The 11552-nt window shown below is 40.2% G+C and overlaps 1 protein-coding gene across 2 annotated transcripts in view; it reads right to left on the bottom strand.

The window, feature by feature from the left end:
• Positions 1-5816: 5816 nt before the first annotated feature.
• dsg2.1 (desmoglein 2, tandem duplicate 1) overlaps positions 5817-11552 on the bottom strand; it is a 34638-nt gene continuing 28902 nt past the window's right edge. For both annotated transcript variants that reach the window (XM_069522659.1, XM_069522660.1), the window contains 3 exons: positions 8425-8555; positions 7993-8289; positions 5817-7695 (listed from right to left, as the gene is read on the bottom strand). In XM_069522659.1, the coding sequence (XP_069378760.1) occupies positions 6625-7695; positions 7993-8289; positions 8425-8555 (1499 nt within the window). In that variant the 3' untranslated portion in view covers positions 5817-6624. The remainder of the gene's footprint in view (positions 7696-7992; positions 8290-8424; positions 8556-11552) is intronic.

The following is an 11552-nucleotide window of genomic DNA, read 5'->3' as shown; positions in this document are numbered from 1 at the left end:
GGAGGAGTGGCTCAGCCGGTGATCCGACAGCTGGGCAGAATCAGGTGATCAGGGCAATCAATAAAAGCATGCTTGTAACCTGGTTCTGTCTCTTGTAGTAGGCTGGCGTCCTGAGACCTGGAGAGCGGCAGACGCGTGGACGTGTGCGTGCGTGTGTGTGGGTTTAAAGACCCCGCCAAGATAGAGATATATATATATGTGTGTGTGTGTTGTTGCCAAGGGAGGCAACAGAAATAAAAGACTGTACAAATGCCATTCTCTCCTCTCGTCCTTCCCCGGAGTGGGCCGAGTATCCCACAACTATTTTAGAGGCGTGGCATCGAATTTCAACAAATTGCCATGACACACGAAAATGCTGTAACTTCAGTGTACATTATTCAATCTCCCTCAAATTACATTTGTGTAACAACAGCCCCCGCCGAAGACATTCATATGGTTTTAAGAAATGGGTGTGGCAAAAAAACTGAATAGCGCCCCCTAAAGTGCAGCACTGGCAGCACGATATGTACAAAAATCTGTAGGGATGTGTTTTTTCATTACAAACAAAAAACTCTCTTGGATTGATATGCTAGACAAAGCAGGAAGTTGGCCTTTTTGACTTAAGTGGCCATTTTTGACCATTTACATGTGTTTTATTTGAACACACTCCTCCTAGAGCTTTCATCAGATCAACTTTAAATTTAGTAAAGTGTCATCTCAACAACATGGAGATTAAAACTACCTCGATTATTTATTGTGCGTTTTACGGTCTGACCATGGCATAGCGTCAAAGTTTGATGATTAGCCAAAAAATACCAAATTATTATAACTCTTGTGTGCATTATCCAATAAGCCTCAAAACCCATTCACGCGATCACAGTCCTGCCCTGAACAGATCCATATGTCAATATCGACACAGCATCACCTGTTGGCGACAGTAAGTGACATGTTTTTAACACCACTGTGCCTTGTCCAATTGGCACAGAAATTAAAAAATATGATCAGAGAAGTGGCCTGAAAAGCTCCAATTGTCAAAAGTAAGTCAGGGTCATTGCACCACCAACTGAACAGCGTGAAAATTAAGTTGTATTTAACTCCACTGTGCATTGTCCAATCAGCACCAAAATTTAAACCTAAGATCAGAGCCCTGGCCTGAACAGCTCCATCTGTCAATATTAACTAAGGGTCATAGTGCCACATACTAATTCACTGTTATACAGGAAATTTTCTTTAACTCCACTGTGCATTGTCCAATCATCCACAAAATTATGTCACATGATCAAAGCCCAGACCTGAACAAATATGTTAGTCTGTGTGTTTTGTTAGCGCCACCTACTGGCAATGTGTGACGGACACAGAAAGTGAAGCGTTTGCACAAAAAACATGCAATACAGAGCCGTTTTGCCCAGTCCTCGACTGCCCTCCCCCATGGCCGCATCAGGTTCCGAGTTCGCAAGTGCTCGGGCCCGCTCATTGCTGCTTTGCAGCCCAAGTATTGTAAATGATATCCAAAAATTAAGCCTAGGCTTTAAGCCTAGTTTATGCTTCTGCTTCTGGTAATACCTGAGCTAGCGTAGCGGTAACACCACTCGCGATTAGCGTTAGCTTCACGCTAACTTAGCTAGCGATCTTTTTATAGTCAGTTTACACTGTTCACAATGATACAAACAGTACCACGATGAGTTTAAACATTAGGGAACATTCATGTAGCTCCGATTGGTTTAAGAAAAGTATCTCAACAAAAGGCATCTTCACACAACAAGCTACTTCAACAACTAACAAAGGGGCCTAGCCTCTTAGCATGTAGCAACAAAGCTTACCGGAGTTTCTCTCAGAGGTCTCACACTGTGAAACGGCTCCTCTTATTCAACATAACGCACAATACTCGTTCCAATATTCGTCAGCTAACTCACTAAACGGGCTCTCTCTCTAGTCAACGTGTCGGTTCAGAGGGCGCTCATACTCTTGACCATGACAATCAATAAAGCTGATGCGCCACCTTGTGGTGGGGCGTGGTAAAATGCTTAAATTACATAAATGGGTTTAATACCCAGGTGGATTACACTTTACATGAGGCTAAGCAAAGGACTGATATATTCTATTTCATGTGATGTTTATAAGTTTGATTTGTGTCGTTGTGATATTTTGTAATATGTTATTTGAAAACTAATGTTAGTTCTGTTATGCTGTTCTCTTTCTTTAACCTGGCACCAACACCCCACAGTCTCATCTCCCCAAACTTAACACATACATGTAATCCCAGCCACATGGTCCCACCACTCCAGGGGGTCTTTTGTCTTCATACTGGCCAGCTTCCAATATGAAACTCATTCACTCACTAATAATTCACAGTCGAGACCAGCCAGCAGAGTTGCGTGTCTGCCCCCAAAACTCATAATGTCCCCATTAGACAGATAGGAAGGAGAGGAGCTAAAAATAATAACCTAGTAAAAACCTAACCTCTGAAACTCGGACCCTAAAACAGACAACATGGAGGTTAGAGAGGAAGTGGCGCTCAGCCCGTTCTGAAGTTAATTTTACTTCCTGGAGGAGTAGCCTTGAAGTTCAACGTGCCAGAACCACATATTACTCTAGACTAATAGAGGACAATAAGAATAACCCCAGGTTTCTCTTCAGCACTGTAGCCAGGCTGACCAAGAGCCACAGGTCTATTGAACCAACAATCCCATTGTCATTGAGCAGCAATGATTTTATTCACTTCTTCACAAATAAAATTTAAACTATCAGAGAGAAAATTCACCTTTACTCCCCAAACACTCAGTCACAAACTGTCAACTATGAAAAAAGTGTAGACCTAGACTCACGGTTAGATCAGTTCTCCCAGATAACCCTTTCACAGCTATTCTTTAGTCTCATCCTCTAAAACTTCAACCTGCTTGCTGGACCCCATCCCTACTCAGCTCTTTAAAGAGGCTTTCTTAGTTGGCAGCACTGTATTGAATCTTATCAATCACAGGCTTTTAAACAAGCAGTTTTTAAACAAGCAGTAATTAAGCCTTTACTAAAGAAGCCTAGTTTAGATGCAGGTATCTTAACAAATTACAGACTTATATCAAACCTCCCCTTTACTTCTAAAATTTTAGAAAGAGCTGTTGCAAATCAGCTGCTTGATCACCTCCAGAGAAATGACCTGCACAAGGCCTATCAGTCTGGATTTAGAATGAACCATAGTACAGAGTCAGCACTTTTAAAAGTCTCAAATGATATTCTCCTAGCCTCTGACCAGGGACTTGTCTCCATGCTGGTCATGTTAGATCTCAGTGCTGCATTTGACACCATTGACCATAACTTTCTCCTTCAAGACTAGAGCAAGAGGTTGGGATTGGTGGGACAGCATTGAGCTGGTTTTGTTCTTATTTATCAAATAGATTCCACTTTGTTAGTGTTAATGATGAATACTCATCATACACTGAAGTTAATCATGGAGTTGGTGGAGGTCGCCGGTCTGTCGCAGGGCTGACATGGAGGGTCACGCAATCACAAGCTCTCTCACCTGAGGACCATCTGGAGCCATGGGTTCACCTGCTGTGCATGTTGGACCATGGAGGGAGTGCCTGGGGGGAGCAATGCGCCCTTGGGAAGACCATGCCAACGTCCACCTGGAGATTCCCGGGCTGGATTCAAGCCAATGACCTGAGACTGTGACTCTCTCCTCCCCCTGGCAGAGGCTGTCCACACCAAGTCCAGTTCTGCCGGAGGTTTCTTCCACCTGGGAGTTTTTCTCCCCACTGTTGCTCATGCTTGCTCGGTGTGGAACAAGTTGGATTTTGTCTTTTTTAAGATCTTGGACTTTTGTGCAGGGCCCTGAGACAACAGTTTGTTGTGATACCGTGCTATATAAATACAATTGATTGATTGATTGATAGATAACACACACACACACACACACACGTATACTCACATACACACATATACTTGGTACTTTGTGTGTTTATACTTTTATTATTTTCATAATGAATGTTTTTCTATAAAACATATCTTCATTAATGTTGCATATGTGTGCATTTTGCCAACTTCTACACTGTCAATAACTCCATATCCTTCATCTTTGCTATCTATTGATGTGGTAATTTTGGTTATAGTTATTCATTTAATTATTAATCAGAGTTCTGTGATGTAAATCTGAAAATACAAGAGGCTGGATTACCAAATTTGTCTTTGTGTATTTGTTAGGGGCTTTCTGTAGAAAGGATCAACACAGAGAGTCCCATGGATTTCAGAGTGCTGATGGAGAACAGTCAAATGCAAGCATCTTATATAGGAGAACTGGTTCTGTAGGCGCAGTTTCAGACAGGAATTAAGACACAGGAAACACATTTGCATACATTTCAGTTGAAAATAATGCATAATCCCTTGGACAGTCAATAAGAAATAAAAAGATCATACAGGTTTCAGGTCACAAACAGTTAAGGTCATAAAAGTCTCAGACAGGTATATAAAGGTTTCCACTACAGTTCCAAATTTGTAGTCAGTAATCAAAAATCAAAAAATCTTTTCCCTTCCTTTGAAGGGTGGTGCCCCAAGGTAACTCTTATTAATTAAAGTTATTATTTTATACTAAGATTTTTAATATTAATATTAAAAAAATGTCTGACAAATGTAATGAATGCCCCAAAGCAAACTATAATGGTGCCACACTTAAGGTATAATAATCACAACATAGTACTGTGGCAGTGCCACTGCACTGAGGCGCATTACTCAAGGTCAACAATAACTAGGTCGGATATTTCCTAATCACTCACACTTAGAACTGATCTTCCTAAGAAACATTTTGAATTTATATTTGTCATCCAGGATAAATAAGGTGTTGTTTCTTCTGCAACAATGGAGTTAAAACACTGCATTGCATCATAATCTGCGGGGAGTATGTGTGTATGTGTGTGTCTGTTTGTTTCTGTAACTCTTCACACACAAACTAATACTTACATGGGAAATTCACCATCTAGTTCTATATTTGAAAAATAGTTATAAATCGATGATGTAGGGTCATGAATCCGTAAAGTTCTGGCCACTTTAACCCTGATGCCCTGGCTGTGCATGTTGTGTTACATCTGGTATTGTGTGACAGGTTTAAATATGTGTGTCATAAACTCTAGAGCGAATCAAACAAACACAAAGTAAATGTGTTTGTGTCCTAATAACATCTGATAAATGATGGTATTTATTGGTAAAGTGTAAAATGAGCGCAGGTCAGTGCGGGAGAGAGGAGGAAGCAGACTCTGACAGAAATTCTCATACATACAGGACAACCGGACCTTTAATGTGCGTCTGTCCTGATCCTGAAGCAGCGGTGGTTATCATTATGCAGCAGAATCTACATCTTTGTTGCGATTCATCTAAGAATCAAGAAATTACCACAGCTCTAGTGCTCCCAACTGTGGAGGAGACATAGAGAGAGGGAGGGTAGAGACAAAGTCTTATCTCCCAACCTGATATTTAGATTTTTTTATTCAATCAGTATACTGTATCTGTTTCACAGGAAAGCTGTGAGCAAACAGGAAAATAATATTCATCTGTTTCATATATTCAAATATGATTATTTACTTATACTTATTATACCGAGGAGCATCGGTTGGAGTGCATTCTGCTGGACAAACAAAATAATAATGACACCATTTTCATGACCAAATATGGCCCAAACTATTTTTGCTATATGGGTATGGTTTTTTACTGTCAAAAAGCAGACAAAGTTCATCAATGCTGTTGTCTTTCTCAGATAAGTGATATAGGGCTTACTTAAAATAAAAACATTGGTTTTGGTGTTATAACAAGAGGGTTAGATAATAAATAAAATATGCACTGAAACATTATGTACATGCAGTTGATGTAAAGTGTTTATTCGTATTTTTCCTTCTGAATGATAATCATCAATAATAATAGTCAATATGTTTTCTCATGTCTCAGCTGTGAATCTCTAAATACATTGGCTGTATGGGTACCACACATTTTGCCTGAAAGCAAATTACAGCTGATTGGAAACAACCTTCTTCATTGACTCACACCTCTTTCCAACTTTTTCCTGGTCAGGAATAATATAAAACTGAAACCAATAAAAAATATTGTATGACATTTTTATTTGTTGTATGGTTTGTTAAATGATGATAAAAGGAAATATAACAGACAGTCAGTTGTTTAATGTAGCTGTTCAAAAGTATTGTTTCTTTCTAGTGTTGGCTAGATAGCCAGTGATATGGTTTTCCATGTTTTTGTGTAAATTGAGATATGCATAGTTTCTCTAAATTTAATTAGGAACAATATGTTGCTCTGTGGGGACAATAAGCTCTGCTTGTGTCATCTAGTGTCTTACTCTGTCAGGTTATTACACAAATTTCTTTTTGAACATTATGTCTACTTATAACATTGAACACAAAGTGTGGGTCATCAAAAAGCCTAGCATTTGCCTGTCCTCAAACAGAGGTTGTTTAACTGCAATCGTCAATGTCAAGCTGAAGCTATACTTTGAACATGAAGGCACATGTTGCTTAATTCCTAGGATAAGCTGCTGTAGCATACCCTCCACCAATAAACTGACATACACATCCAGAGCGCTGCCCATAAAAATTCTTGACACAATGCCGTGACAGTTGGAGCTGCATTTATCCATGTCATTTCTTACATCACACTTCAGTGAATTTCTCTGGTCTGCTGGACCACCATCTTGCGGTAGGTGGGAGTTGCACTCAACATGATAGAGGAACCCACCACATTCTGAGAGCCAGAGGATTTGCTGCTCTCGCTGCAGAGGACTCTCTGAGAACCAGATACGTCACACTTTTCGGACACTCCTCCTGCCTCCTGGACCAGCTGACTTTCATTGCTTGTTGGCCCTCCAACCACCAGGCCTCTCTGAGATCTCAAAAGCCCTCCTGAATGTCGAGTACCTCCCGGAATGTGGCAGGTCTGGATCCCTGTCACCACTTTCATCGACTTTGCAGGGACCTTGTCCTCCTCAACCATCATGGTTTGGGAGCCACAGATGTTTCCAGCATAGATTAGGTCAGTGCCGTCTTCCTGGATTCCATTATCCACAAGCATCATGCAGGGGCCCTGGTACTGTCCACTAGACATTACTACCTGACCCTGAATAACCATACCTGGGGCAGGTCCAGTCTGGGTGCTGTTAACCAGTACCATGCCCTTTAAGTTGGTGGCTGGTGCCTCAGCTAGTAGCATAGTGTTTGGAATCTGTGGCTGGACAACATAGTGCATCGGCTGCAGCACTGGAGTTGTGGTGTAGTACACAGGCTGCTGCTGCTGCTGCTGTACCAAAAGCATCTGATCTTGATTTGCCATCTCTCCTCTCTCTGTGGCCATGCTCTCCTTGATCATCTGATCTGAACGCTCAGATATATCCCTGATCACCGTCTGTTCTATGTTGGAGACAGATGGCCGCAGTTGGGTTGGAAGGGGCAGCTGTGGTTCAGTCACGAAACTTGATACTGAGGTCTGTGTGTTGATGGCGGCACTAGGCAAAGGAGTTAACACTTGTTTAACTTCAGTTAGAATTGGCTTGCCTACGCACACCTCAGCCAGGGTCTTAAACTTTAGTCCAAGGTCATCAAGGAAATGCAGGTCATCATCAGACTCCAGGAGGCTGCAGCATCCCACTGAACCAGCAGAGGAACCCTGGCCTTCATAGTCATAAACCAACAGACTGTTCTTCACTGCAAGGTTCTTGTTTCCATTGTTTAGCTTCTGTTTAAGAGTAAAAGAGCTCATTACCAATGTTTATATTTTGTAGAGTAAGCAGTAATTTGTTGTACCAATCATGACAAAAGTTGTAATTGCTAAGACTTTTAATGAATGCTGTAATATCTCCTAAATTGAAATTAAATAATAATTGAAAATCCCATTATTAGTCAGTAGAAGGGTTAGAAATGTGTGATATATACATACATGCCCACAAGAGAGTTGGGAGCTTTAAGTGCTCCAACCCAAGCCTACCTGGGTGAAAGAAAATTATAAGTCAAAAATATTTACACAAGTCCTCACCTGAGTATAGTACTGTCCCAGAAAGTGGTCTGGCAGAGCCATGCCATCATAAATTCCTCCTCTTCCTCCGGATTCTCTGCCTTCAATCTCAGGGTGGAAGCTACTGACGCTCGGCCGGTTTATCATCCCCCAGGTGTCTTCTCTGTGGCCAATGGCTAATCTATCTGGAGGGAACCAATTAATTCCATCGATGGAAGTGACTGACTTGTGGTTATCAAGACCTGCCACGGGCGCTTTTGCTAGAATTTTGCCCATGCCTACTTCCACTTGAGTTGGCATATTCAGCAGTGGTACTTCCTATAGCAAGGATCCAAATGTTAGAACATATCAATTCAGCTTTCACACAGACATCTCAATTAAATTTGACCAGTGTTTATGCCATTATTCATTTCCTTATCAGTTGTGTTAAAGTGGTTAATATGTTGGTCTTACCGTGTTCTCTCCCGGGCCCTCAGTGCGATAGTTAATGAGGTGTGATTTGGTGTCAAAAGGGATCTCAGTAAAGCCTCCTGAAACACCTGCACCCCCCCCACATTGGCAGAAGAGCAGCAACAGAGGAATGACTGTAAAAATAACCACAAACTTTAGTTTAGTTAAGTGTAGTGTGGTTTGGGGACTGGACCACTTGTAATGGGTATTAATTCAGGCATGTTTAGGGTGGCTTTGGCTGAAGGTGTAGATAGGTCATCCTCTTAACAAAAAATGTGAGCAGTTCAATGCCAGTTTTCACTATCTGCATGCTGAATGGCCACTCATAGTAAATAGTGGTGCCCTTAGATGTACTGGGTGAATGGCAAAACTGTACTGTAAAGCCCTTTGAGTGGTCATCTAGACCAGTATTTTTCAAAGTGGGGGCCGCGGCCTCCAAGGGGGTTCTAGGGGGGCCTTAGCAAATTGGAGGGAAGATAAGAAAATAAATAAATAAATAAAATATAATAAAACATTTTTAAATCATTATCATAAAATATAATCTTTTTTTTTTTTATCATGATTATAAGTATAATTTATAATAATAAATCATATCGAAATGTTATTTGCCATGCTCATCTTTGTGATTGCCTGCCAGTCAAAACATAATTCATGACGTCTTGTGTAGACCTGGTGGTTTGCACCATTTATAATATATATAATATATAATACAGTGTTGAAAACATGTTAGTTAATAATATTCTTATGCTAAACAAATGTTATAATTATTGAATAGTGAATGAAAGTAAAAAAAAACATTCTAAAAGTTGATGTTTCTTTACATATTTTGTAGCATTGTCTGTGGGTTTGCAAAGGGGGTCCCTGGCCAGAAGCCTAATGCTGTATGGGGGGGCCATGGCATGGAAACATTTGGGAACCCCTGATCTAGACTATAAAGACATATAAACACACACCATTTACCTTGGTTTATTGAGTTAAATTTTGACAAAGACATACAAAGGTATAGACATGCCCTGGAAAGCAATTGCCAAACAGCTAACAGCATTCACAAAAACAGACAATGAAAATGCACAAAAAAAAACAATTGTAAAAATAAATATATGAAATAAAATAAAAATATCACAAATTATACAGAGATAATATAAATAAAATTACTTTTTACCATGGTCTGATCCCTACTTAAAGAATATATTTTGGACATGTTACAAATAAAACAGTGTCATAAGCCATTGTAGATATCTCTGTTAAATTACTCGAAATTCCCCTCATCTGCCAGTATTCCACCATCGTTTTTCTCAACAAAATCCAAGAATGGTCCCCAAACCTCTTTGAAAGTATCATGTCTTCCCTAAACCATATATGTTATTTTTTTCCATTGTTAGGCAAGAAGACATTTCTCTAAGCCACCAATTCCAATACTCTCATTTCACCCTCCCCTTCCCAACATGAAGGAAAACCTGTGGTGAATTTCAGTTGTCATGAAAACTCAAAAGGTTTTAGTTTGTCCAGTTTGGACGACAGTAAAAAACATGGTAGCCTCCACAGAGAGGTCCCCTTCTATGTAAATACACAGTTTTTAAATATAAATGGCCCATTCTATGGAAAAAAATAATAATTCCAACACTGCTGAGAGCCTCTGTGGATGTCAAAAGGTTCAGATACCACATTATTAGTAAGGATCTCTGCAGTAGGATTTGTATATAGTATCTTAATCCATTTCCATCTGTTGGTAGAGCAATAAACACTGTTATCAAGGCTGATTGATGCATTGTACACCAAGCAAGGAACTATACTTTATTTTACTGTATATATTTTGTCTTTAACCCTAACATAATGTCTAGTGTTGTTGTGATGTTGGTACATATTAATTAATTGATATTCCATGATATATATAAAAAATATTAAATAATACAATTAAAATTGATAAATGTTAATACAAATAAATGCATAATAATAAATTAATGAAATTAATGACAATTGAAATAAATAAATACTATCTCTGCCCATAGAGAGCAACTTGAAGGTCCAGTGTGTAAGATTAAGGTGATAAGGATTTTTGGCAGAAATTGAATATAGAATAATCCTAGTGATGTTTCACTGGTGTGCAATCATCTAAATTGTATGAATTGTTGTTTTTATCATCATAGAATGGGCCCTTAATATTTAAAACGTTATATTTACATGGAGGGGGGCAGTACCGGTTCACCCAATACGCACAATATGCACGTTGCATAGGGCCCCGCAAACTAATAGAGGCCCCATGAAATAACACAAAAAAAAGTGATGACGTGACCGTCCCTCGCGGACGTCAGATTCCCAGTGCATGTGCATCAGCCCAGCAAGATGAAGCGGAGTTACCCCTTGGGGAATGAAAAAAAGAGGAGGAAACAGCATGAAAATGAACTGCGGGAACAGCAGTCAGGTAACTCTCCTCACCGGGCGGGAGAGTGGGAGGGACTAGTCTGTGTTTAACCGACATTAACAGGGCGGGAGCCCTGGGTGAACCCCGGTCTCCGTGTGCGTCTTGCTGGCTTCTATCATTTTAGTTGTAGTATAGTTACAACTGATTGAATTTTGGTTGCTTGGATAGCCCGCAGGCAGATATAGATGCAGATATCTTAGTAAATAAATAAAACTCATGAAATATTATGACAACGATGCTAAATAAATAATAATTAAATAATAATATAAAAAATCACCTACATTTGAAGTATATGAAAGTCAAACAAGTGCAGCCGATTTGATGGAGCTGAATTAATAGTTGCCTTATCTATATTTTACAGGTGCTATGCTTAAGTTTCTCACAAGCAGCACAGACTCCAGCCAGTCAGCCAGTGGAGGGACAGAGACAGCTTCATACAGGACAGGCACAGATGAGCCAGCTTAATCATCCAGTGCAGGCACAGGTGCAGATGAGCCATTTACACCTTCAACCAGCACAGATGAGTCACATGCAGCCGCCTCAGGCAGTACAAGCAGCCCAGGTCCAGTACAGCCACCGTTGTCAAGTACAGACACAGGGGAAGAACAGGCAGCCTCAGCCTCTATTCACACAACCACATGTGCACAGCAAGCATCAGAAGCCAACATTTTGAGGGTTCAGTTAGGAGGGCCCCTTAGCAGAATTTTGC

This window comes from Paralichthys olivaceus, chromosome 3, assembly GCF_024713975.1.
Source record: "Paralichthys olivaceus isolate ysfri-2021 chromosome 3, ASM2471397v2, whole genome shotgun sequence".
Lineage (NCBI taxonomy): Eukaryota > Metazoa > Chordata > Actinopteri > Pleuronectiformes > Paralichthyidae > Paralichthys > Paralichthys olivaceus.
Note: the sequence above shows the minus strand (reverse complement) of the source record. Positions and strands in the feature narration are given on the sequence as shown.